This window comes from Pogoniulus pusillus, chromosome 25 (genome assembly GCF_015220805.1).
Source record: "Pogoniulus pusillus isolate bPogPus1 chromosome 25, bPogPus1.pri, whole genome shotgun sequence".
In the NCBI taxonomy this organism is placed as follows: Eukaryota; Metazoa; Chordata; class Aves; order Piciformes; family Lybiidae; genus Pogoniulus; species Pogoniulus pusillus.
The window spans coordinates 1,746,258-1,773,792 of record NC_087288.1 but is presented as its reverse complement, the minus strand read 5'-3'; the positions used below and the strand labels follow the sequence as shown (position 1 = coordinate 1,773,792).

The window sequence follows — 27,535 nt, the reverse complement described above, 5'->3', positions numbered from 1 at the left end:
AACTCCCATAGAAACCCATTCCAAGGTCTCATCACTCTCATGGTGAGTAGCACAGCTTGCTACTTGTGCTGAAAATCACATCCCATACACCTGCAGTGTCTCAGGAACCACACTACAAAGGAAACCTATCCCCTAGGGTATCATCTAAGCAGCAATGACTTCAGCCATGTAGACAACTCTGTGAGCACTTCCAAACACCCTACAGGGACTTATGAAGAGGGAAAAGTGAGTCTGTGCTTGCACAGGGTGGAGAAAGCATCCTGCAATTTAAAGGAGTCTACCTCTGGAAATGAGCTTTTCTTGCAGGCTCCTCTGTTGCTTTTAACCTTGCCACTGTGAGGTTCAGCTGGGCTTAAAGGACACACAGGGGTGTTGTAAGGGTGTAATGAGCAGATATCTCTCCAACTAGCTGCCAGGAGTGGGGATAAAAGCCTCTGCAGCTCAGGCAGGGGGATATGAATGGCAGGCCAGGGGTGTTTGAGGGAGACTTGCAGCAGTAGAATGATAGAATGGTTTAGGTTGGAAGGGACCTCAAAGCTCAGCCAGTTCCAATGCAGGGACACCTCCCCCTAGAACAGGTAGTTCAAGACTTCATCCAACCTGGCCTTGAACACCCCCAGGGAGGTTGTGGAGCACAGAAGCAAAGAATGGGATCAAAGATCCCATTCTTTGCTTCTGTGCTCCACAACCTCCCTGGGCAACCTGTGCCAGTGTCTCACCACCCTCACTGCAAAGAGCTGACAATGAGCTGATCTGGGAGCAAACACAGAAGCCCAAATAAATCTAGGGTAAGAAAAGGAAACCCTAATGGGAAACTCTTACATGGCTGCCAGTTTGTAAGGCTTACAGAGCAGTAAGGCTTGGCAGGGACCTCTGGAGATCATCTACTCCTAACCCTGCCCTGCTAAAGCAGGCTCACCTAGAACAGGTTGCACAGGAGTGTGTCCAGCAGGGGTTAGAAAGTCTGCTCCAGTGCTTGGGTACCCTCAAAGTCAAAAAGCTTTTCCTTAAGTTATAGAATAGATCATAGAATCAGTCAGGGTTGGAAGGGACCACAAGGATCAGACAGTTCCAACCCTCCTGCCATGGGCAGGGACACCCCACCCTAGATCTCCTGTGCTCTTGTTTGTTCCCATTGCCCCTTGGCCTATCACTGCCCACCACTGAGAAGAGTCCAGCCCCAGCCCCCTTTAAATATCATCAGCTTTGTGGCCTTCCATTGGCCTCTTTCAACTGGACTGAGGGAATTCCCTATGGATTGGAGACCAGAGAGACCAAGGGCATGGAGAGCCACGGTCCTGTTTAACAGCTTGTTAAAGAGAGGTTACTGAGATGAAGAGACAGCTGTAGAGCACAGCACAAACCTCCCCGTGGTGTCAGAAGGCAGGGCCACAGCCTCTTCTCAGCTGCCATCAATTACTGCCTTAGCCACAGCTGGGAAGTGCCTGAGAGCCTCATTAACCTCTCACCCCCACACAAAATCTTTGCCAGAATAACAGACACGAATTTGAGCAGAGAAGTCTGAAAAGAGAGTTCCCAAATAACTGAATTGTTACTTTGGCATTCAATTATCAATTAGAACACTCTAGAATCCAGGAACATTGGGGAAATGAAGTGCTCCATCCAAGGAAAACATCATTCTTGTGCCCTAATGCTTTACTTGATGAGTTCTGACCTAAGAGACCCTAAAAGTTCGCAGAGGTCTGAGAAAACTGTGCCATGCACTTTCTCCAAGAGCAGCCTGAGGAGCTAAATTAAACCAGCAGCTTCTGACTCACAGATTCACAGATGGTAGGAGTCAGTCCTGTGTCCAGTTCTGGGCTCCTGAATTGCAGAGAGCTGTTGAGGTGCTGGAAGGTGTTTGGAGAAGGGCAGCAAGGCTGGGGAGGGGCCTGGAGCACAGCCCTGTGAGGAGAGGCTGAGGGAGCTGGGGGTGTGCAGCCTGCAGCAGAGGAGGCTCAGGGCAGAGCTCATTGCTGTCTGCAGCTGCCTGCAGGGAGGCTGTAGCCAGGTGGGGTTGGGCTCTGCTGCCAGGCACCCAGCAAAGAACAAGGGGACACAGCCTCAAGCTGTGGCAGGGCAGGTCTAGGCTGGATGTTAGGAGGAAGTTGTTGTCAGAGAGAATGACTGGCACTGGAATGGGCTGCCCAGGGAGGAGGTGGAGTCCCCATCCCTGGAGGTGTTAAGAGGAGGTTGCATGAGGCACCTAATGCTGTGGGTTAGTTAATTAGAAGGGTTAGGTGACAGACTGGCCTCCATTAGCCTGAAGGTCTCTTCCAACCTGGCTAATTCTGTGACTCTGTGATCCTATCACTTGTTACTAGGGAGAAGAGACCAACACACACCTTCCTTCAGCCTCCTTTCTGGGAGCTGTGGAGAGCAAGATGACCTCCCCTCAGCTTCCTCTTCTCCAGGCTAACCAACTTCAGGTACCTCCTCATGAGGCTTGTTCTCTAGACCTCCTTTATCAGCTTTGTTGTCCTTCTTTCACCATTTCTATCTCATAGTGAGGGGTCAAAAATCTCCTCTCAGGAGATCTTACTCCACAGACAATTTAATGAATACCTGTCTGGAAAAATTGTCATTATTCCATATGGAACAGGAGTGGAATGGAGAAGGAACTGCACTTGCCAGGACTGCCTTCAGACACCACCGTGTCTGCAAAGCTCCACTTGCTAAGGCAATCCAAATGAGAGCATTACTAATGTTAGGTTACAAAATAAAGAGGTTAAAGAAGCTAAAACAGTCTCAAGAGATAACCCAGAGGCACTACTCAACCATTCTGGCTGCTGCTAGCACGTGGGGCAATACCTGCTCACAGCTGGAACACAAGCACACAGCACAGGAGGACAACACTGGTAGTGAATGGAGCTACTCATGGACTGCATTAGTAAACACATGAAGTTATTTATAACTGCTCCTTAAGAAGCTCCAGACAATGGTGAGCACAGAACTGGTATTTATAGTAAGCATTCAATGGTGTCAGATGGAGATTGAATAATGTCCCAGGCTGGGATGTGGCACTGTAGATCTTGGCTCAGATTCCTGGAGTGATAAACAGGGAGCAGTTAAATATATTCCCAGTTCCTGCATCCAAACATGATTGTCAGGGAGAAGGTTTGGCCCAGTCAGCAATCACAGGTTGGTAGGGACCTTCAAAGATCACCTGGTCCAACCACCCTGCACTGAGCAGCAACAGTCAGTCGTAGAGCTATAGAATGGGTGCAGTTGGAAGGCACCTTCAAGATCGTCTGGTTTCAAGCCCCCTGCCATGGGCAGGGACACAGCCTCGAGATGTGCCAGGGGAGGTCTAAGCTGGTTGTTAGGAGGAAGTTGTTGGCAGAGAGAGTGATTGGCACTGGAATGGGCTACCCAGGGAGGTGGTGGAGTCTCCCACACTGGCTGTGTTTCAGGGAGGTTTGGATGTGGTGCTCAGGGCTATGGTTTAAGGTGAATCTTGTAGAGTAGGGTTCTAGGTTGGACTTGGTGATCCTGAGGGGCTTTGCCAGCCTGCATGGTGCTGTGGTTCTGATCAAAATGAATTCTAATAGTCTTCTACCCTTTGTGCAGGATAAAATGCTCAGTCATCATTTTCAAGTGCTCCACTTGTGGCTAAAGAAACCCTCAGTCCACCAGGCAGAGGCAACAGCTGCCAGCAGCTGAGAGCAGCAGCTCGAAGTGTCTTCTGTCTTTCTTTCTGCAGGGCAGCAGATTACAGCCAGGGAAGCAGATCACAACCACAAAATCACATAACCACAGAATCACAGAATCAGGCAGGGTTGGAAGGCACCACAAGGATCAGCCAGTTCCAACCCCCTGCAGGGACATCTCAAACTAGATCAGGCTGCCCACAGGCTCATCCAGCCTGGCTTTAAACACCTCCAGGGATGAGGCTTCCACCACTCTCCTGGGCAACCCCTTCCAGGCTCTCCCCACCCTCATGCTGAACAACTTCTTCCTAACATCCAGGCTGAATCTCCCCATTTCCAGCTTTGTGCCATTCCCCCCAGTCCTGTCACTACCTGGCAGCCTAAAAAGTCCCTCCCCAGCTTTCTTGATACTGCAAGGCCACAATAAGGTCAACCTGGGAGCCTTCTCCTCTCCAGACTGAACAGCCTCAATGCCTCAGTCTCTCCTCATAGGATATTAATCACAGAATCAACCAGGTTGGAAGAGACCTCCAAGATCATCCAGTCCAACCTATCAGCCAGCACTACCCAAACTTCAGAGATATCAGATGATCCACCTCTGTGGGTGGGACAACTTAGAGGGACACTGACAGCACCCAAGAGCCAGTGACACCTGGTCCTTTACATTTCAGCTTGGTGACTGGCATCTCCACGCACACTGATAACCGAATGCAAAGCATCTGCTGGAAGTGCTGCTAACAAGGAATTATCCTGGGGAGGATGTTTCAAATAATACCACAGTGCAGTTTTACTTCCAAGATGTTTGCATGAGGGTTCCTACGAGGAGAATTTGCCATTCCTTGGCACATGCCAGCAGTTGAGCAAACATTTCCAAAGAGAAAGGTTCGATATTTCACACTTGCTCAGCCTCCCTCCGCCAGATACGCGCTGGAGCTCAGCAGACACTTGGTATTCCTTACTCTTCCTAAAAGCTTTATGGAACCAGATCCCAGGCAGTAAAGGAGATGGTGGCAAGGCCAACACAGAAATGTCCCCAGAGCTATGGAGAGAAGCACAGATGTGTTCTTTCCATGCTGTCAGCATGAATGTATGCGTGGCGGCAGTATACAGTTCACCTTTGCAGACAGGCAGGCTACGAGAGGATACCTCTTGGAATACCTAAAGGGAGTTTCACTCGGTGCACAGGGGATGTTTTCATGGGGAGGAGAGACACCATTCAGTCCTAAATAGCATTAAATGGCAATCAACTAAAAAAAGAAACCTATTTTTGGGGTGCCTGGGGACAGGAAAAGTGTCAGCATCACCCAGCCTCTTTTACTGCCTTTTCAGCGGACCCAGCTAGGGTCTCTTGGCATTTCTGTGTCAAACGCTGAACCTTTCACCCTGCTGGGAAAGTGGCCTAAAAAAGCTTTGCTGAATGGTGTCTCCAAGCTCTCTGTCTGGGATACCAGCTCTCATGACAGCCATTGCTCACACAATTTGGCCAGGGAGGTTCAAATCCCTCTGAGATGCTCCTGGTGCAAATAGAGGGGCAAGAGCATCCTGCATTAAAACACCAGCTCAAGCTGATGCCTAGCTAGGTCAGGGAGGAGACAGAGGAGGGAGACACAGTAAACTGCTGGCTTAATTTGTTGTAGTAGTAGTAATATTATTAACATCCTCCTCATCATCATTGTAATTACCAACATGATCACTACTTGTTATTGTCATTATGCTGACTCTGCATTCTCTCATCCTGGCTTAAGGCATACAAAAATAAATTCAAAGGGAGACTTAAATTAACAGGACAGCCTCAGCCCTGAGCTACACAGCCTCAGCCCCAACCACAACCTCAGCTTAAACCCACGACCTCAACACAAACCCACAACCTCAGCCCAACTCCACAACCTAACCCCACAACCTCAGCCCAACCCCACGACCTCAGCCCAACCCCACAACCTCAGCCCACAACCTCAGCCCAACCTCACAACCTCAGCCCAACCCCACAACCTCAGCCCAACCCCACAACCTCAGCCCAACCCCACAACCTCAGCCCAACTCCACAACCTCAGCTCAACTCCACAATCTCAGCCCAAATCCACAACCTCAACCTAAACCCACAACCTCGATCCAAATCCACAACCTCAACCCAACCCCACAACCTCTGCCCAATCCCAAAACCTCAGCTCAAACTCACGACCTCAGCCCAACCCCACAACCTCATCCTAACCCCACAATCTCAGCCCAAATCCACAACCTCAGCCCAAACCCACAACCTCAGCCCAAACCCACAACCTCAGCCCAACCCCACAACCTCAACTCAACCCATCAACCTCAGCCTAAACTCACAACCTCAGCCTGAAGCCACAACCTCAGCCCTAAACTCACAACTTCATCCCAAAGCCACAACCTCAGCCCAAAGAATTAGGCAAAAGTAAGATCAATTACTGGGAGTTTCTGCACCAATAGGCACAGCTGAAGCCCAGATGTGAACACACTGATCAGGATTAGCCAGTACTTTGAGACACTGGCTCATGCTCTGCCCAAGATATGAACCAAACCAAGTAACTAAGCAGGCAGTGCAAGCCAGCAGAGAAGAAAAGAGAAATTTTGACTCAGATTTCATTGTTGCACCCCTCAAACGCTTGTGACTTCACAGAATGACAGAATGGCTCAGGTCGGAAGGGATCTCAAGGATCATCTACTCCAACCCCCTGCCATGGGCAGGGACACCTCTCAACTAGACTTGGTAGTCCAAGGCCACAGTGAACCTGGCCTTGCACATCATTCTGTTTACCTCTCTTCCATGAGTGCCTTCAGGTCCTGGGTCTCCTTTCTCTCCTTTTTCACCCTGAAAGAATAAAGATGCATTTTGTTAGACAAGACAAACACTACCCCATGACACCTCTCACCAGGAAGGATACATTAAGTTGCTGGTTTGTTCTGCATGCACAGAATCACAGAACTGCCAGGGCTGGAAGGGACCTCAAGGATCATCCAGTTCCAATCCCCATGCCATGGGTAGGGACACTACACACTAGATCAGGTTGGGGATGTCCCCTCCCTGAAGGTGTTCAAGGCCAGGTTGGATGAGGTCTCATGGAAGCTGTTTCCCTTCCCATGGCAGGGGGGCTGGAACTGGAAGATCTTTAAGGTTCCCTCTAACCCAACCCATTCTGTGACTCTGTGACTAAAAGAATTTCCCATGGGCAGGGACAGCTCACACTAGATCAGGTAGCACAGAGCCACATCCAGCCTGGCCTTAAAAACATCCAGGGAGGAGGCTTCCAGCACCTCCCTGGGCAACCTGTGCCAGGCTCTCACCATCCTCATGCTGAACAACTTCTTCCTAAGGTCTAATCTCAATCTGCCTTCCTCTGGCTTGGATCCATTACCCCCCCCCAAGCCCAACACTACCTGACAGCCTAAAAAGTCCCTCCCCAGCTTTCTTGTAGCCCACTTCAGATTCTGGAGGGCCACAATGAGGTCTCCTGGGAGCCTTCTCTCCAGACTGCACAGCCCCAACTCCCTCAGTCTCTCCTCATAGCAGAGCAGTTCCAGCCCTCTCTTCATCCTCGTGGCCCTTCTCTGGACGTTCTCTTTATACCTTATAACTTCAGCACTTATTTAAAGGCCCCCACTAGAAACTGTTTCCAGTGCAGCTATTAACAATTCAGCTGCACTTCAATTAAAGGAGTGACCTAATTCTGAGGAAAGCATGAGGACTACCAAGCCCAAGCTCTTCAGATTAACCAAAGACAGCAGTCAGCCCTGTACTGAACGTCCAGTATCTCCAGGGGACTACATTTATCAGAGCAGAACTTATTTATCAGGTCAGCATCATCCTCATAACTTTGTTAAGTAAATGGTATTGAACTGAGATCCTTCAGCTAATTCCATTTGTGACACAGCCTCGATTCAGAGCTATTCATCCCCTGGCCAGGGCAGAGGCCTTTGCATCCAGTAACTGGGTTTGCAAAATGAGTTTGTAGGAGCTTGCCCAAAGAGCTGAAGCCTCAGTAACAAATTAGCAGCAGCAAACTGTGATTTTAACGACCCCATGCACATGACAGCTTCACTAGTTCACAGGATCACAGACTGGCAGGGCTTGGAAGTGATCTCTGGAGATCAGCCAGTCCAGCTCCCCCTGCTAGAGCTGATTCACCTGGAACATGTGGCACAGGAACACATCCAGGTGGACTCATCCAGTCCAACCTAGCACCCAGCCCTGCCCAATCAACCAGACCACGGCACTAAGTGCCTCATCCAGGCTTTTCTCAGAGAGAGCAGGTTCCAAATAAACATCAGGAAGTGGTTCTGCAAACTCCAAGAGAAGCAACACAGTTCCTCACCACAGGATACTGCAGATGCTCCAAGTTTCTATAAAGCCAAAGGCAAACCTCCCTCACTAAGGGGAGAGAAAGCCACTGAATGCACCCCAAATGCACTGCAAGCACATCTGGCTGAGACTGCAGCCTCACACAACTGGAGGCTGGAAGAGTACATGAGGAGCAGCAGTGCACTTGCTTGCCCTGTCCTGGTGCTTTCCCCCAGGCACCACTTCAGGCTCTCATTAGAAGGCAGATGCTGAGCCTGATGAACCTTTAATCTGACCAAATGGCTATGTGTAAGTAAATTAAAGAGTGATACAGCCTGGGACCTGGAACTTGCTGATCTGCGTTACCAAACTGATAGAACCCAGCTGTGAAGGTCTCTTCCAGATATTTCACAGAGTCTAATTAGCATTTCCCCATGTAATTCCCAGGCACACTTCAACACTTAGCAGAGGCTGGAGATTATTCCCACCAGGTAGCTTGAATTAAGCCTACTTCAAAGGGCAAAAGAGTTAAACAGTAGGAAGATTGCCAGGTCAAGGTAAATACTACAGAAACTCAGGATAATCCCTGATAATCAGCAGCAGATTTGCAGGTGGCACCAAGAAGAGTGGTGATGTTGATATAAATCCAAGACAGCTCCCTCACAACCCAAAACAGCTCCCTCTCAACCCAAGACTGCTACTTCAAAACCCAACATAGCTCCCTCTAAACCCCAAACAGCTTCTCCTCAACCCAAAACAGCTCCCTTTCAACCCAAGACAGCTCCCCCTAAATCAAATACAGCTTAGAGGGACAGGAAGTCATCCAAAAGGACCTGGGTGAGCTTGGAAGTCTCTTTCAGCCTGCTGGATTCTGTGATTCTAAGACCAGAGGCAGGGTCCTGCATCTGACTCAGGACAACCCCAGGCACTGATACAGGCTGGGCAATGCCTGGCTTGAGAGCAGCCCTGGAGAACTTGGGGGTGCTGGTGGATGAGAAGCTCAGCGTGAGCCAGTAGTGTGCACTTAGAGCCTGGTTGGTCAGCCAGGGCTGGGTGCTAGGTTGGACTGGATGAGCTTGGAGGTCTCTTCCAACCTGCTTGATTCTATGACTCTATTTTTCAAGTAGATCAGATCACAGAAGCAAAGAATCTCAGGTGCTGTTTTCCCACTCCTTGAGCTGTCCTCATCTCTGAGAATTATGGTACAGACACCAAAATATCAGGGAGATTAGATGCTGACTAACTTCATCCTAGCACCTTAGAAAGGATTTTCCCTCTTAACTTTATGCTTACTTAAGAAAAGCGCATTGAAGCCTGTGACATAAAGAGCTCCACCTGGGGCCAGGCTGGAAGCTTATAGCACTCTGAGCAGACAGACAGACAGACAAGAGTCTTTCATTAGGTGTGATAGCATGGAGCAGAAAATGTTGAAGCTCCAGGAAATCTTCTTGACACTAAGATCTATTAGGAATTTTCTGCTGGAGGAAACAGAGGAAGCCCTGCTTCCTGGGATAACTCAACCCCTCTGCTTCCTGGGCTAACTCAAACCCTGCTGCACAGAGCAGTAAATATATACACGAAGAACATCCTGCATTTAGAAGAAAGTGACAACTTGTTCTACACTTAGGCTGGACAGGCCCCAGCCTTTCACTCCTCTCGTCTGTATACACAGGCAAAAGCACAACCAAGACATAAAAGAACACCCCCAAAACCTAAACCCAAAAGGATGAAGCTTTGGGAGCAATGAATGAGTGACAGCAGAGTTTTACTCTACGTTTTCCCCTTAGTCAAATGGATTCAACTTCTGTAGTTACATCATTGTCCTGAGAAACACCCACCCAAAAAGTGACAGTGAGGTCAAGGATCAAGTGGCTACGAGTGCCCCTGGGCTCACACTGCCTCATCTGTGGCCAGCTCTGGGCCTCTCGATTCAAGAGAGATGTTGAGGTGCTGGAAGGTGCCCAGAGCAGGGCAGCAAGGCTGAGGAGGGGCCTGGAGCACAGCCCTATGAGGAGAGGCTGAGGGAGCTGGGGGTGTGCAGCCTGCAGCAGAGGAGGCTCAGGGCAGAGCTCATTGCTGCCTGCAGCTGCCTGCAGGGAGGCTGTAGCCAGCTGGGGTTGGGCTCTGCTGCCAGGCAGCCAGCAAGAGAACAAGGGGACACAGCCTGAAGCTGTGCCAGGACAGGTCTAGGCTGGATGTTAGGAGGAAGCTGTTGTCAGAGAGAGTGATTGGCACTGGAATGGGCTGCCCAGGGAGGTGGTGGAGTCTGTGTGGCTGGAGGTGTTGAAGCCAAGCCTGGCTGGGGCACTTAGTGCCATGGTCTGGTTGCTTAGCCAGGGCTCCTCAGCCTCCTTTTCTCCAAGCAGAGCACCCTCAGCTCCCTCAGCTGCTCCTCCACAGCCCTGTTCTCTAGACCCTTCTCCAGCTTTGTTGCCCTTCTCTGTCTCTGTTGTGTGAGGCCCAAAGCTAAACACAGCCTTGGAGATGCCAATAATTGAGGCTGCCCATGACCTCAGGAGGTGTCTAGTCCAATCTCCTGCTCAAAGCAGGGAGCAACTCTGGGCTCAGGTCTGGTTGCTGAGGGCTAATCTTGCAAGAGGCTGCATAAGCACTCTGAGCAAACTCTTCCAGAGCATTACTGCCTTGTATTAGGTGGGCATTAAAACCACACAAGGATAGATGGTGAGGGAGGAATTGCCTTGCTGTTCTCTGTGCTTATGGAATGAGGAGTCAGTGTGAGCAACACCTGGCATCATTTTTGTGCTATCAACAGAGAATGGTTACAACCCTTACAGACAATCTCCTCTGCTGTGTGGTGATGAAAGAAGCCTTGCCACAGTTTATTCCTCTCTCTGTAACTGAGATAAAAAGCGCAGATGGCTGGAAGAGGAAATTACTTCCATGATAAATAACAGTGTTAAAATTAAAACCAATTTCCTAATGGCTGCACAGAAACTTTTCCTGCTTTAGCAACACAGAACCACAGAATTAACCAGGTTGGAAAAGACCTTTGAGATCAGCAAGTACAACCTAGCACCTAACACCTTCTAATTAACTAACCCCTGGCACTAAGTGCCTCATCCAGCCTCCTCTTAATCACCTCCAGGCTCAGCGACTGTGCTGACTCAGCTTCCACACAGCACAAATGCACTTAGCTCTGGTTGGGTTATTTTATCTCTGCCTTAACATAAGGGAGGGGAAGCAGAGAGAGTGGCAGCAGCAACTGGAACCAAGAGCCTGGGTCCAAACACAATTTATTCATAAAACTGAAGGGGAGCACAGCACAGCTGCAGAGTAATTATGCAGGAGGAGGAAAAAAAATAGGGGGAAAAATACCCAATCCAGAAGCCTTTCAGAACTGCTGCATAAGGATGCCACAAGGAAATAAGAGCTGCTGGTGGACTTAGAAAAACTCAAGTCTAACAAGTGGGTTTGTGTTTTTTTAGAGGCTGAAGCTTCACATTCCAAATGTTAGTTGCTATGGATGCTGCTTTTCATTTCTCATACATCTTCCTTCCTGGTTACTGGAATACTTAGAATCATAGAATCAGGCAGGTTGGCAGAGAGCTCCAAGCTCAGCCAGCCCAACCTAGCACCCAGCCCTGGCCAATCAACCAGACCATGGCACTAAGTGCTCCAGCCAGGCTTGGCTTCAGCACCTCCAGGGACTCCACCACCTCCCTGGGCAACCCAAAAAACTTCCATAAAGGCACTTAGTGCCATGGTCTGGTTGACTGGATGGGGCTGGGTGCTAGGTTGGGCTGGACGAGCTTGGAGCTCTCTTCCAACCTGCTTGATTCTATGACTGATTGAACCACGACTGACCTCCAGGGACAGCAACTCCACCACCTCCCTGGGCAGCCCATTCCAATGCCAATCACTCTCTCTGACAACAACTTCCTCCTAACAGCCAGCCTGAACCTCCCCTGGCACAGCTTGAGGCTGTGTCCCCTCATTCTGTTGCTGGGTGCCTGCCAGCAGAGCCCAACCCCACCTGGCTACAGCCTCCCTTCAGGTAGTTGTAGACAGCAATGAGCTCTGCCCTGAGCCTCCTCTGCTGCAGGCTGCACTCAAGGTGTGGCCTGAGCAGTTCTGAGTACAAGGGCAGAATAACCTCCCTTGTCCTGCTGGCCACACTGCTCCTGCTCCTGCCCTGACACAACCTGAGACTGTCCCCCCTCATTCTGTTGCTGATTGCCTGGCAGAAGAGACCAACCCCACCTGGCTGCAGCCTCCCTTCAGGTACAGAACTATTTGGGTTGGCAAAGCCTTCCAAGTTAGATCACTGAGTCCAACCATCCATCCAGCACCACCATGGCCACTAAATCCCGTCCCACAGTGCCATGGCTACAGGTTTCTTGAACACCTCCAGGCATGGGGACTCCACCACCTCCCTGGGCAGCCTGTGCTAGTCCCTGACCACTCTTGTAGCAAAGAAACTTTTCCTCATCTCCAGTCTAATCCTCCCCTGCCACAATTTCAGGCCATTTCCTCCTGTTCTATCACTTGTTACTAAGAGACCAACCCCAGCCCAGCTACAACCTCATTTCAGGGAGTTGTAAAGAACCAGAAGGTCTCCCCTTAGCCTCCTTTTCTCTCAGCTGATACTAGAGAGAAGAGCCCAGCCCCCACTTCACTCCAACCTCCTTTCAGATGTGGCAAACATTACATTTTGCTTTTGCCTTAAACTGATGCTCTTAGGACAGAAGTGTTCACAGCATTTAGTAGCCAGGAGCAGCACATCAATGCTTTTGTAAGGTACCAAAGCCACAATCAAGTGCCATAAATGCCTACACTTCATCTCATCACACATTTCATGCTGGAGAAACAAACTTTTCCTAGTTACCATAGAAATAAACCACCAGAAAATACTACTGGAGTCTTGTGGTTATGCTTCTGGTAAATTTGATGGTTAAATATGATGATCTGATCAGAAATTTGATGATTAAATTTGGGTTTCATTTGATGATTACATCTTAACCAAAAGAAATCTTTCTACTGCAGGCCCTGATTAATGGGCATGGAAGTTTCCTCTCTTTCAGGATGTCACCATTTCAGGGCTAATTTCCATGGCAAAAAGGAAGAACTTCATCCATGAAAGAATTAAGGGAGACCTTCAGAACCAAGTTCTACTTGGCTGACCTTATTGTTAAACTGAAACTGTCATTAACATGCACAGAATCGTTTTACCTTTTCCCCTTCTTCACCTTTACTGCCTGCAAAGCCAGGTTCACCCTGCAACACAAAGCAGTCAAACATCAATCTCAACCACAAACACTCTTCAGAGCATCCTAGAATAGCTCAGGTTGGAAGGGACCTTAGAGGTCATCTCCTCCAACCTCCCCACCCTGCCCAGGGACACCTCTCAGCTAGATTCAGATGCTCAAGGCTTCATCCAACCTGGGCTTAAACACTCCCAGAGAGGATCATCCACAGCCTCCCTGGGCAGCCTGTGCCAGGCTCTCACCACCCTCACACTCAATAACTTCTGCCTCAGCTCCACTCTCAGCCTGCTCTGCCTCAGCTCCAAACCATTGCCCTTGGCCTGGCTTAGAGCCCCTCAGCACAAGTCCCTCTGCAGCCTTCCTGCAGGATCCCTTCAGGCACTGCAGGCAGCTCTGAGGTGCCCCTGGAGCCTTCTCCTCTGCAGGCTGCACCCCCCCAGCTGCCTCAGCCTGTGCTCACAGCAGAGCTGCTCCAGCCCTAGCAGCATCTTTGTGGCCTCCTCGGGCCGCTCTCACCCACTCCATACTCAGCCTGGATCTGTGCCTGGGGCTAGCTCATGCCAGCTGCAAGACCCTGCACTCAGGACTTGTTGAACCTCGGGCAGTTGGCACTGCCTCACTTGTGAAGCCCATCAAGGGCTTTCTGTCTGCCACCCCTGCCCTGGGGCGAGCCCAGTGCAGCACACAGCTTGGTGTCACTGGCAAACCTTCCCTGAGTGCCAAGCTCTCTGCTGTCATTCTTTAAAGCAGTGTTATTTCACTGACTGCTCCTTAGGGGCTTAAAGCAGAAGGGATCAATGGGATGTTGGTTATCTCCCGCCCAAAGAGGGATGGAACCCCACCAACCCCCGAGCCAGCTCTCCAGGCTCCTGTCAGTTGGCACCAACCAATCATTCCTCCCATTCAGCCTGAGGGATCTTCTTGGCTTTAAGAATTGTGAGCTGTTCATTGATGTCCAAGCAGCTTAACTGCTCCTCAACACTCCCTTCCCCTTCAGCAGGCAATGCTCCCTTCTCACACATTCTGTGAGGAGGTTTAAGGGACCTGAAGGCAAACTTGACTGGTTTAAGCCAAGGCCAAAAGGGCACCAGCTCCTCTTGGCCTTGGGGCAGTGCTTCCTTCAGCCTTGCTCTTGCTGTTCTTGCTGCTGCCCTTTGAGTCCCTCAGGACTCCAGATGAGTCTGTGGTTTTCTAACTCCACCACCATATGCTCTGGCAGTGTTTCTGTATTCCTGCTGGGTGGCTCACCCCTGCTTTCACTGTTCACCTGCTTCATTTGCATCTGAGCTCAGGCAGGAGCTCCTTGTTCATCCATGCTGGCCTTCTGCCCTGCTTACTCAACTCATCAGCCTGGGCTGCACTTGGCATTTGAGGAAGCTGTCCTTGAAAGTCCTTAGGCTTGCAGGACAGGCTCTATTGCTCCTTGGCCTCCTCTTTGCCAGGCTCAGCAAGCTTAGCTCCTTGACACTCTCCTCAAAGCTCTTGTTTTGCAGGCTCCTGAACACACACTACCTCTCTGCTGGGTCCTGGCTGGTGCTTCAACATGTCTTGCAGAAGTGAGGGGGGAAGACTTCTCAGATATGACCCAGCACACCAGAGGCAGCATCACCAAGCAAAGAGGGGAAAATACTTCCCCCTGATGTGCCAGCTGAAGCTTTCACCACAGAACTGTCAACTTTGGAAGAGACTTTTGAGATAGAATCATAGAATGGTTTAGAGAACACAAAGTCCAACCCTTGCCCAGAGCTCACAGTCCCAAGCCACCAGCACTAAACCACTTCCCTCACCACCACATCCATGTGTCCTTTAAGTTAGCTTCAGGGATGGTGACTCCATCACCTCCCTGGGCAGCCTGTTCCAATGCTTGGCAACCCTCACTGTGAAGATTTTTTCCCTAATATCCAAGTCCCTCCCAGGCTGAAAATCCCTTTCAGCCCAGGGTGCTCTATGATTCTATGAGGGTGTTCTATGACTCTATGAGCTTGTTCTATGACTCTATGAGCTTGTTCTATGACTCTATGAGCTTGTTCTATGAGGTTGACTTTGACTAAAGGTTGTTCTATGATTCTATGAGGTTGTTCTATGATGCTATAAGGATGTTCCATGACTCTATGAAGTTGTTCTATGACTCTATGAGGTTGTTCTATGACTCTATGAGGTTGTTCTGTGACTCCATAAGGTTGTCCTACGATTCTATGAGGTTCTAAGAATCTGTAAGCTTGCTCTATGATTCATGAGGTTGTTCTGTGATTCTGAGGTTGTTCTATGATCCTATGAGGTCTTCCCTCATCCTCCTCTTCTGAAGACTAACAACACAGTCCAAGATGTGGTTCACTTTATTCCCTGTGGGAGAACACTTTCAGCTCATCATTCAGCCTCATGTCTATCTCCAGGTCCTTCTCAGCAGTGTTGCTGGTCCATCAGTCAGCTCCTATGTCTCCATGGCATTCCTGGCTCTCAATTGCCTGACAGAAGTTTGCCCCAGTAACTTGCACATCAGCTAATTCAGTTTTCCAGCCAAGCCAGAATTCAGCAACAAAAGACAGCTTGGAAAGCTCACTTGTTTAATTCCCAGCCAAGCAGAAGACAAATGTCTCACAGACACACACACACAAAAAGAACTAAGAAATAAAACCCCAACACCTCCAATCTCTCAACAACAGAGAGAGCCAATAAAAGGCCAATTACTCATCAAAATGGTACAAGTAATTAAGCAAATAAATACAGAGCACTCACGACACACAGCCATTAAAAATGCAGTCTAAAATAGCTTGTTAAAAGGGCATTTTTCTCCACTCCACTCGTGGCACAGTTTCCAACATCTTCCTTCCAGCTCTCCTCTGTAAAAATAGATGCTAGCATGCTGGAGAAAACTTCCAATTAATCAGCACAAGGAATCCTCAGCCCTTCATTTTCTCCACATTTACAGTGTGAATTCAGAAAAGTTCTTCACAAGCTAATAGGTACCAGACAATATTTCATCTTCCCTGCTGCACTGAGTCACTGCAAAGCAGGAAAAACGACCCAAAACACTCCACACTCACTGCTGGGGTTTGGTTTTGGGGAGACAAGCCCTAGATGCTTTCCCAGCTCTGGGCTCCCCAGCTCAAGAGGGACAGGGATCTGCTGGAAAGAGTCCAAGGGAGGGCTACAAGGATGCTACAGGGACTGGAGCACTGCCTGAGGAGGAAAGGCTGAGAGCCCTGGGGCTGCTTAGTCTGCAGAGGAGAAGGCTGAGAGGGGATCTGAGCAATGTCTATCAACAGCTGAGGGCTGGGGTCAGGAAGGCAGGGACAGGGACAGGCTCTGCTCATTTGTGCCCTGGGATAGCACAAGGGGCAAGGGATGGAAACTGCAGCACAGGAGGTTCCACCTCAACAAGAGGAAGAACTTCTGTACTGCAAGAGTCCCAAAGCCCTGGCACAGGCTGCCCAGAGAGAGATTGTGGAGTCTCCTTCTCTGGAGCCTTTCCAGCCCTGTCTAGATGTGATGCTGTGTGACCTGAGCTGGATTGTATAGTCCTGCTCTGGCACGGGGCTTGAACTGGAAGACCTCCAGAGGCCCCTTCCAAACCATCACATCCTCTGATCCTGTGATTATCCCTTCAGCATAACAATGCAGAAATAGCCTCCTGCATCAACCCTGCTCCTTGCTCCATCTCGGATCGTTCATGCTGTGGCTGCTCTGACTTGCAGTGTATTTGTCATTATGCTTCCTAATGTAGTCATAAATCACAGAGTTGTTTTGGTTGGGAAAGACCTCTAAGATCATCAAATCTAACCTTCAGCCTAACACCACCATGGACATTAAACCACATCCCACAGTGCCATGAGCACACATTTCAAACTGATTGTGCAGTCTGCACTTGCACTGCAGCAGCTTAGAAATGCAGTTGAGCCTGAAATGTTTTCCAGCCAGAGTAAGATGCTCTGCAGCTGTGCTCTCAGCAACTTGCTGACAATGCATTTGCAGCTATTTCTACACCTTCACTTGCTTGTTTTGCTATTTCCCTCCCCCTAAATAAGAGCCACAGAATCATGGAATTATTTCAGTTGGAAAAGACCTCTACAGGCATTGAGCCCTCAAACTAAGACCATCATGCGCCCGAAGCCGTGGCCTGAAGTGCCATGCCCACAGCTTGTGTGAACACCTCCAGGGAGGGTGACTCCACCAGCTCCCTGGGCAGCCTGTGCCAGTGTCTGACCACTCCTGCAGCAAAAGGCTGTTTTCCTAATCTCCAACCTAAAGCTCCCCTGGTGAAGCTTGAAGCCATTTCCTCTTACCCTGTCACTTACTAGGGAGCAGGGAGAAGAGCCCAACCTAGTTGAGTGGCCAGGGCTGGGTGCTAGGTTGGACTGGATGAGCTTGGAGGTCTCTCCCAGCCTGACTGATTCTATGATTCTATGAACTCCTCACCTCACTCCAGCCTCCTTTCAGGGAGCTGTAGAGAGCAATGAGGTCTCCTCTCAGCCTCCTTTTCTCCAGGCTAAGCAACCCAGTTCTCTCAGCTACTCCTCACATGACTCTCTTCAGCCCCTTCCCCAGCACCTTCTCTGGACATACTCCAGCACCTCAATGTCTTTCTTGGGATGAGAGGCCCAAAACTGAACCCAGGATTTGAGATGCAGCCTCACCAGTGCCCAGCACAGGGGCACATTCACTTCCCTGCTTCTGCTGGCCACACTATTCCTGATCCACCTGGGCACACTGCTGGCTCATCTTCAGCCCAGCTGTCAACCCCCAGGCAACTTTGCAGCCACTCTGTCCTGAGCCTAGAGTATTGCATGGGGTTGCTGTGCCCCAAGTGCAGCACCCAGCACTTGGTCTTGTTGATCCTCATGCAGCTGACCTCAGCCCATCACTCCAGCCTGTCCAGACCTCTTGCAGAGCCATCCTTCCCTCAAGCAATCAAGCCTCCCACCCAACTCAGTGCTGTGAGCCAAAGGAAAACAAGATGAAAGAGAGAGGTTATCTTAGTACACAAATATGTGAACTTGTATGCCAAGACAAAAGGATGAACTTTCTTAAGTTCAGTGGTTACTTGCACCACAAACAATGCAGTGCCAAAAATTAATTAGGCATCACATTATCTAATCACTAGAGAAAAGAAACCAAAACCCTAAAAGTTGAGAGCAACTTGTATCAATCCCTTGGAATGTGGTTTGCTATGTGGAGTATTTTAGGCATTAAGATGATTTATAGTGGCAAAAGTGCTGGGACCTCGTGAGATCCTCTCTGCAAGGCTGGGAAAGTGAAATGATTGCTGCAGAACACTTAAAGCATCTTGCAGATGGGGTTCTACAAGAAAGCTGGGGAGGGACTTTTTAGGCTGTCAGGTAGTGACAGGACTGGGGGGGATGGAACAAAGCTGGAAATGGGCAGATTCAGCCTGGATGTTAGGAGGATGTTCTTCAGCATGAAGGTAATAAAACCCTGGAATGGGTTGCCCAGGGAGGTGGTGGAAGCCTCATCCCTGGAGGAGTTTAAGGCCAGGCTGGATGAGGCTCTGGGCAGCCTGATCTAGTGTGAGGTGTCCCTGCCCTTGGCAGGGAGATTGGAGTAGATGATGTCTGAGGTCCCTTCCAACCTGAGCCATTCTATACATCTTTGATTTTATGCTTCACATTGGGGTATACTTATCCCTTTTCACCTAGCTGAGGATGTCCCTGCTGACTGCAGAGGAAGTTGGACTGGATGACCTTTGGAGGTCCCTTCCAACCCAGACCATTCTATGATTTCAGTATCTTAAGAGGGCTATGAGAAAGCTGGGGAGGGACTCTTTAGGCTGTCAGTGAGTGATAGGAGCGGGGGGAATAGAACAAAGATGGAAATGGGCAGATTCAGATTGGATGTTAGGAAGAAGTTGTTGAGCATGAGGGTGGTGAGAGCCTGGAAGGGGTTGCCCAGGGAGGTGGTGGAAGCCTCATCCCTGGAGGAGTTTAAGGCCAGGCTGGATGAGGCTGTGAGCTGCCTGATCTAGTGTGAGGTGTCTCTGCCCATGGCAGGGGGCTTGGAACTGGCTGATCCTTGTGGTCCCTTCCAGCCCTGACTGATTCTATGGTCTCTTCTCCTAGCATCAGGTGATAGAAGGAGAGGAAATGGCCTGAAATTGCATGAGAGCAGGCTGAGGGTGGGTATCAGGAAAAATGTCCTTCTGAGTGGAGTGTTCAGGCATTGGCACAGGCTGCCCAGGGAGGTGGTGGAGTCACCATCCAACCCTGACTGATTCTATGGTTCTGCAAAACTAATAAAAGAAAAAAAATACACAAAACAAAGGAAAAAAAAACAAAGCAGAAAGCAAAACCCAATACAAAAGCAGCAAGAAGCAGTCAGAGGTTTCTCCACCCAAGCCTTTCAAAAGGCACTGGGGCACTGCCAGGAGCTTGATTTAGAGAAAAGCCCTGGCACCCCGGGGTTACTAACAAGGAAACTCATCTTAATAGAAAGAAAATTAGTGTGGCCAAACACTACTCACTGTTTTGCTAATTTATGGGAATGTGCCTTCCATCACCCTGAGCATGCCAGACCCTTGCACTAATCTAACAGCCCAGTGGTTGAAAAGCAGGACAACTATTTTTAGCAAGGCAGCAACGGAGCGGAATGTTCGACAGCGCACGGGCAGAGGGCTCCTGCAGCATCCTCCCCCAAGGAGCATGCACAGAGCCAGCCCACAGCCACCAGCAGGGCCACAGCTTTGCCTCCCACACCAATTATATGTCATAGAAGCATTGAATGGTTTAGGTTGGAAGGGACCTCAAAGCTCAGCCAGTTCCAACACCCCTGTCATAGCCAGAGACACATCCCATTAGAACAGGTTGCTCAAGGTCTCATCCAATCTGGCTTTGAACACCTCCAGGCAGGCTGAGGAGCACAGAAGCACAGAATGGGATCAAAGATCCCATTCTGTGCTTCTGTGCTCCTCAGCCTGCCTGGGAAACCTGTGCCAGTGTCTCACCACCCTCACTGCAATCAACTTCTTCCTAACATCCAGTTTCAATCTCCCCTTTGCCAGTTCAAATCCATTCCTCCTACCATTCTACCACAGAATCATAGAATCAAGCAGGTTGAAGACACCTCCAGGTTCATCCAGTCCAACCTAGCACCCAGCCCCAGCCAATTAACCAGACCATGGCACTAAGTGTCTCATCCAGTCTTGTCTTGAACATCCTCCAGGCACAGTGACTCCACCACCTCCCTGGGCAGCCCATTCCAATGCCAATCACTCTCTGCCAACAACTTCCTCCTAACATCCAGCCTAGACCTCTCAGGATACTGATCCTATGGTTCCCACTCAGTTACTCAGGATAGCTCAAGTGTTATCCTTCCTGCATATTTAACCCATGTGAGCAACATGTCCCCTGTTCCTGTTGAACCATGGATCCCAGCACTGGGCACAGTATTCCAGATGTAGTCCATCGAGGGTTGAGCAGAGCAGGAGGAGAACCTCCCTTGACCTGCTAGACACACTCTTCTTAATATTAATACCCAGGATTAATGCACTGTGTACAGTTCTGGAGCCCCCAACACAAGAAGAAGGACATGGAACTGTTGGAGTGAGTTCAGAGGAGGCTACCAAGATGCTGAGAGGGCTGCAGCAGCTCTGCTCTGAAGACAGGCTGAGAGAGTTGGGGCTGTGCAGCCTGGAGAGGAGAAGGCTTCCAGGAGACCTTGGAGTGGCCTTCCAGGATCTGAAGGGGGCTACAGGAGGCTGGGGAGGGACTACTGACAAGGTCTGGTAATGACAGGACAAGAAGGAATGGGTTTGAAGTGGCAGAGGGGAGACTGAAACTGGATGCTAGGAAGTTGTTTGCAGTGAGGGTGGTGAGAAACTGGCACAGGTTGCCCAGGGAGGTTGTGGAGCACAGAATGGGATCAAGGTTTGTGCTCCACAACCTCCCTGGAGGTGTTCAGGACCAGGTTGGATGAGGCCTTGAGCAGCCTGTTCTAGTGAGAGGTGTCCCTGCCTATGGGAGGGGGTTGGAACTGGCTGAGCTTGAGATCCCTTCCAACCTAACCCATTCTGTGCTTCTATGATTCTCTTCTGGGCAGGCACTGGGACTGGTCTAGATGATTTCCACCCTTTCAACCTCCAGCATTCTGTGAATGTTTTTCCCTCCAGGCTTGACCTAAACTGTACATAAAATTCCCAAGACCTTCTCACATTATGGAAGACATCAACACAGACTGTAACAGTGATACCCTCCAAGTCAGGCAAGCTCCTTCCATGAAGCTATTTAAGAGCATTTTCATTACAAGGAGACAGCTAAAGAAACATTTCTTGGGATCCTGCTGCCAACAGCTATAAATAAAATCTGGTGCATCTGCCACGAGTAAAGGTAACAGATACAACTATGGAACAAAGCAGGGATTCATTCCTCCTAGTTGGTGTCTTTCTTACTATAAACTTAACCTATAATTTCCTCATTTGTAAGGGAAAATCAGAAGAAACAATTGGTGGAGCATGTTCAGAGAAGGGCAATGAAGCTGGGGAAGGGTCTGGAGAACAGGGCTGGGGAGGAGCAGCTGAGGGAGCTGGGGGTGGTTAGCCTGAAGAAGAGGAGGCTGAGGGGAGACCTCACTGCTCTCTACAGCTCCCTGAAAGGAGGTTGGATTGAGGTGGGGGCTGGGCTCTGCTCCCTGGTATCAGGTGATAGGATGAGAAGAAATGGCCTGGAACTGTGCAAGAGGAGGGTTAGGTTAGAGACAAGGGAAAATTTCCATACTGCCAGAGCGGTCAGGGATTGGCACAGGCTGCCCAGGGAGGTGGTGGAGTCCCCATCCCTGGAAGGGTTCAAGAGGTGTGTGACCACGGCACTTTGGGACATGGTTAAACAACCGTGGTGGTGGTGCCAGTTGGACTTGATGATCTTAGGAGTCCTTTGCAAGCCAAACAACCAACCCTACAGTTCTACCTGCCACTCACAACGACATGCAGCACAGTGCCAGGGGTGCCAACGCTGAACAAAACCATCAGCTGACTAACTTCTCAGTATCTGTAAGGGAAAAAAAAAACCTTAGGGAGAAATAAATCTGGCTGGTGTGAGGAACTTGTTAAACCCAACTCAAACACCTGTCAGCCAGCTGGGCTGCCTGTGTCACTGCTGAGCCATCTGCAGAGGCGCAGCCCGCGCCAGTTGCTTTACTTAGCGTGGCCTGGGAACAAGAATCCATTAGACAGAAAGTCAACAGAGGAATTAGCAGCACTTTGCTTTTTTTTTTCTTTTAGTGCCCTTCCACTTACTTGTTTGACTTCTTGTGTTTCTATTTTTGGGAGCCTCATGCCAGAGCAGCAGTGCTGACTGCTGATTAGACAAGACTTGGCTCGGCCTCAGTGTGTCACGTTGATTTAATCGATTCCCACTTCAAACAGCCAGGGTGAGGCTTAGGTGTTGAGAAATCCTGCCTGGCACTGCCAATTCAAACCAGAGAGCCAAGCAGTCTCTTTTGCTATACCTATGCAGGATGTTCCCATAGTTATCTATTGGTGTCCCATAGCTATCTGTGGTCCTGCTCTGGCAGGGGGAGCTGGACTCAAAGCATAGAATCATAGAATGGTTTAGGTTGGAAGGGAGCTCAAAGCTCAGCCAGTTCCAACCCTCTGCCATAGGCAGAGACAGCTCCCACTAGCACAGGTTGCTCAAGGCCTCATCCAACCTGGTCCTGAATAGCTTCAGGGAGGTTGTGGAGCACAGAAGCACCCAATGTGATCAAAGATCACACTCTGTGCTTCTGTGCTCCACAACCTCCCTGGGCAACCTGTGCCAGTGTCTCACCACCCTCACTGCAAACAACTTCTTACTAACAGCCAGTTTCAATCTCCCCTCTGCCAGTTTAAACCCATTCCTGCTCATCCTGTCATCACAAGAACAAGACCTTGTCAATAGTCCCTCCCCAGCCCTCCTGTAGCCCCCTTCAGATCCTGGAAGGCCAAGGTCTCCTGGTAGCCTTCTCTTCTCCAGGCTGCAGAGCTATACCTATGCAGGATGTTCCTGCTGGAACAAAAAAGCAGGTTTGGTGTCCCATAGCTATCTATGGTTCTGCTCTGGCAGGGGGAGTTGGACTGGAAGATCATAGAATGATTTAGGTTGAAAGGGACCTCAAAGCTCAGCCAGTTCTAACCTCATGCCATAGGCAGGGACATCTTCCACTAGAACAGGTTGCTCAAGGACTCATCCAGCCTGGTCCTGAACACCTCCAGGGAGGTTGTGGAGCACAGAAGCACCCAATGTGATCAAAGATCACTGGGCAACCTGTGCCAGTGTCTCACCACCCTCATAGTAAAGAACTCTGTCCTAAAGATCTGCAGAGGTCCCTCCCCAGCCATAGCTTCCTGTGATCCATGAAGAAGGAATTTATATGGGATTTGAGATCTAACACCTACATCACAATTTTGCAGAGGTTTTTTGGGGAAGAAATGCAACTGTTGAAATGTACACATATGCGCTGAATGGTTTGTAAGTAGTTGTATGAGAAATGAATCTGAGCTGGAAGAGAGGAGATTTAGACTGGAGGTTAGGGATAAATTCTTTGCAGTGAGGGTGGTGAGACACTGGAACAGGTTGCCTAAGGAGGCTGTGGATGCTCCCTCTCTGGAGGCATTCAAGGCCAGGTTGGATGAGGGCTTGAGCAACCTGGGCTAGCAGGAGGTGTCCCTGTCCATGGCAGAGGGGGTGGAATTAGATGATCTTTAAGGTCCCTTCCCACCCAAACCATTCCATACATATGTCAGACAGTTTTGCACAGGCAAATCTCTAGAAGTGACTGTCTGAAAATTTGAAAGTATTTGTTAAATTGACCTAGAAATGGTTCATTTCTCACCATAGTACTTTGAGTTCAAATCAAATTTGGGCAAATCAGCTGGATAGGAGGGACATTAGAAGATCTATAATGTCCCTTCCAACCTGAACCACTCTATCAATCTATGATGTAAAACTCCTCCAGCACAAAAGAGGCAAAGGAAAGTTAATAGCTAATAGGTTACAAGTCCCAGCAGCCAACAATACTCATGGAATCATAGAATCAAGCAGGCTGGAAGAGACCTCCAAGCTCATCCAGTCCAACCTAGCACCCAGCCCTGTCCAATTGACCAGACCATGGCACTAAGTGCCTCATCCAGCCCAACCTAGCACCCAGCCCTGGCCAATCGACCAGACTATGGCACTAAGTGCCTCATCCAGCCCAACCTAGCACCCAGCCCTGTCCAATCGACCAGACCATGGCACTAAGTGCCCCAGCCAGGCTTACCTCTCTAGCATTTCTACTATGTATAAATTTTCTTCTCCATGAAGCTAAACATTTATTTGTTTGTTTCAGCTCCTGCACTGCACTAGTAGTGCATGAAATGAAACATGCATCTACATGCAGTAGATGTTAGCTGGGGAGAAAACAACATCATGTACAAAGGAAAGACGGCACCAGGAGCTCTCCATAACGGCTCTAACTGCTTCATCAGATCTAACACCTAACATCTGTCAAAGGCCAATACCTAATCCCTCAAAAGAAGAGAAACAGAGCTTAGCAAAGTGTGTCAGCCAAGCTGCCCAGTGCTGCAAGGCAGTGAGAAAATTCCTTCCTCCTCAAACAGTCCATCTCCTGCCACACTCTGCTGCCAACTCCTACGGATGCTAAGCCTTGCGCTGAGCATTTATCCCCAAGCCTAACTTCTGGGATCTGAGTCTCCGAAGCCACAGCCTCTGGCCCTCACAACTGAAGGCACAACACAACACAGTTAGGGGAGGAAGCACAGAAAGTGGCAATAACAATAAAAAAGCCAATCTCTGTGCCACGGAAAAGCCTCACAGAAAGAAGCCCATAAATATCGTCTACCAACAATGGAAGAAGCCTCCTCAAGCCTTCCCCCGCCCTTGCCAGGGCTGTAAGGTCCTGAGTGAGGCGTTTGGAGCCCAGTTAAGAGTCTCCGAGCCAGGCTGTCTCCCAGCTGGTGTATCCATGGCTCTCTGATTAAGGAACAAAGAGCTGCATTTAATGACTGCCTTGGTTAACGACTGCATTCTTGTTGACTTCCCCGTTACATAAGTCGCTAACAAAAGCCTGCCCTGCGTGGCACTCTGCCAGCCTCGGGTTTGCTCCCAGCAGCCCAGACCCCTAGAAAATGGAGGGTGACCTCTGGTTCCTTTGGCCACACCTCACATCACAATAGGGGCTGCTGCATGCCAGTTCCACTGCAAGCCCCGGAGGGTAGAGCCCTTCCACCCCCGCTCTTGTCTCAGTGTCACTTGCCTGAAGGAGCCCCTGGCATTGATGCCAAGCATTAGTGTCTGCCTCCCCAGACACATCTGCACGTTTGTTCTGCTGAGGTGTACGAATCTGCTTTGGTGGGAAAGCACAAGAGAGGAGACTCACAGAACCACAGAACTTTAGAGGTTGGGCAGGACTTCCAGAGATGGAGCCCAACCTCTCTGCCAAGGCAGGACAGCCTAGGCCAGTTTGCACAGGAGCACATCCAGGTGGGGTTTGAAAGGCTCCAGAGAAGGAGACTCCACAGCCTCTCTGGGCAGCCTGCTGCAGGGCTCTGGCACTTCTAAAGAAGTTTCTCCTCCTGTTGAGGTGAAGCCTTCTGTGTTCCAGTTTGTATCCACTGCTCCTTGTCTTATTGCTGCTGCCCAGCAAGAAGAGCTTGGCCCCAGGCACTTGACCCTCACCCCTCAGATATTTATAGACACTGATCAGATCCTCTCTCAGCCTTCTCTTCTCCAGACTAACCAGCCCCAGGGCTCTCAGTCTCTCTTCTTAAGGGAGATGCTCAAGTCCCCCAGTCACCCTTGTGGCTCTCTGTTGGACTCTCTCCAGCAGGTCCCTGTGTCTCTTGAAGTGGGGAGCCCAAAACTAGACACAGTATTGCAGCTGTGGTCTCACCAGGGCAGAGTAAAGAGGAGGGAGAACCTCCCTGGATCTGCTGCCCATGCTCTCTCTTACTGCACCCCAGGACCAAGGTAACTTGATTCCACAGAGCTTTCTCTCGAGCACCAAACTGAGCTCCTCTCCTTTCAGCTTCAGGAACTGAAAAACCAGAGAGGCTCAGCAGTTCCTGGAGCTGAGAAGGGCAAAGAATCACCTAATAAGGCAAAAATAAGTCAGCAGAGCAGACAGCTCTCTGGAATCAAATTTATGATCAAAGGCTGTTCAAAACACTTCCTTGTAGCGCTAAGGAGGGAGCGAGCGAGAGCTAGACGTGCTGAAGCAATGAGCTCTGCAAAAGAGGATGGGCTGAAGGGGATTTGCCCAGGAAGGCTTTTCAGAGAGCAAATTTATCCATCAGAAAGCTGTTGAGAGCTGCTCTGTTCGCATGCATTCGCCTCTTAATTGCACACAAAGATATGACTGGAAACAGAACCAAAGCCCAAGATGAAATCCGTAGCTTTAATAGATGGCATCCAACTGCCTGCTTTAGCTGCCAGCAACTCACAGCTTTACACTTAGTGGTAATAAAGTTGCCCAATTAGAAAATTACTGGGGTGGTTTGGGGTTTTTGTTGTTGTTTTGGGTTGGGTTTTCCTTTTATTGAGGTTAATCTATTTAGTCTAAACCCATAAAATATTAATCATTTTAAAAGTCTATCCTTTTAAAATCCCCTCTTAGAAATCTTGGGTTGCTGTTTTACCTTCTCACAGCTCACAGTTCTCCTGCTCTGCAAAGCTTTCTGGTGTCAAACAGTTGTTTTTTTTTCCCTTGCCTTTATATTAGCCCAGAGAACAGGAGCCTGTCAAATAATGTTTCCTATTTTCCTTCCTATATTCTTTTCTATCTCTGCTGGAGACTCCAGAGTAAAGCAGTACCAGGATTTTCCAGCCATGCATAAGCTGCACAATTGCTGTCCATCCCTGGCCTGAAAAGACAAATTTGATTAGCCATGGCAGGAGGTCAGAAAGTGGATAGCACTGAACAAAAGACAGCCCAAGTAAGGAAGATGGCTTTGGAGCAGTACCTATCCAGCACCACGTGCCATTTGGGAAGCTTTTTCAGAGGTGGCTGAGGAGCTGCCTTGGAATTGCACTGAGCCCTGTCAAGGATCAGCAGAGCAGATGAAATGTGGAAGGCACAGAGCTCAGAGATCTTCTGAGACAGCTGCAAGGAAAAGAGTGCATCACTGTCGGCTCAACACCACTGTCTGCTCAGCTCCGTGTGCTTGCATGGGTGATTGATGTTCCAGGAGCAGATGCTGAACTGGCAGCACCAGCCACATATCCATGGCTCTTCTGCAAAGTCAAATATGCCTTGGAAAGTGCCAGACAGGGTCTAGCTGGAGTAGTGGGGAAAGCAGGTCAGGGATCTCCAGGCTGACACAAGGCGATCCTGAAGCGCTGTCTGAACGTGGTTCCTGTCGGCGCATTCGATGACATAGC

At 49.6% G+C, this 27,535-nt stretch overlaps 1 protein-coding gene across 10 annotated transcripts in view; it reads right to left on the bottom strand.

Moving 5' to 3' along the window:
* COL19A1 (collagen type XIX alpha 1 chain) overlaps positions 1-27,535 on the bottom strand; it is a 209,810-nt gene that overhangs the window by 104,124 nt on the left and 78,151 nt on the right. For 9 of the 10 annotated variants that reach the window (XM_064164142.1, XM_064164145.1, XM_064164147.1 and 6 more), the window contains 2 exons: positions 13,138-13,182; positions 6,427-6,480 (listed from right to left, as the gene is read on the bottom strand). In XM_064164142.1, coding sequence (XP_064020212.1) covers positions 6,427-6,480; positions 13,138-13,182 — 99 coding nt within the window. The remainder of the gene's footprint in view (positions 1-6,426; positions 6,481-13,137; positions 13,183-27,535) is intronic. The other variant, XM_064164148.1, reaches the window with a different exon arrangement.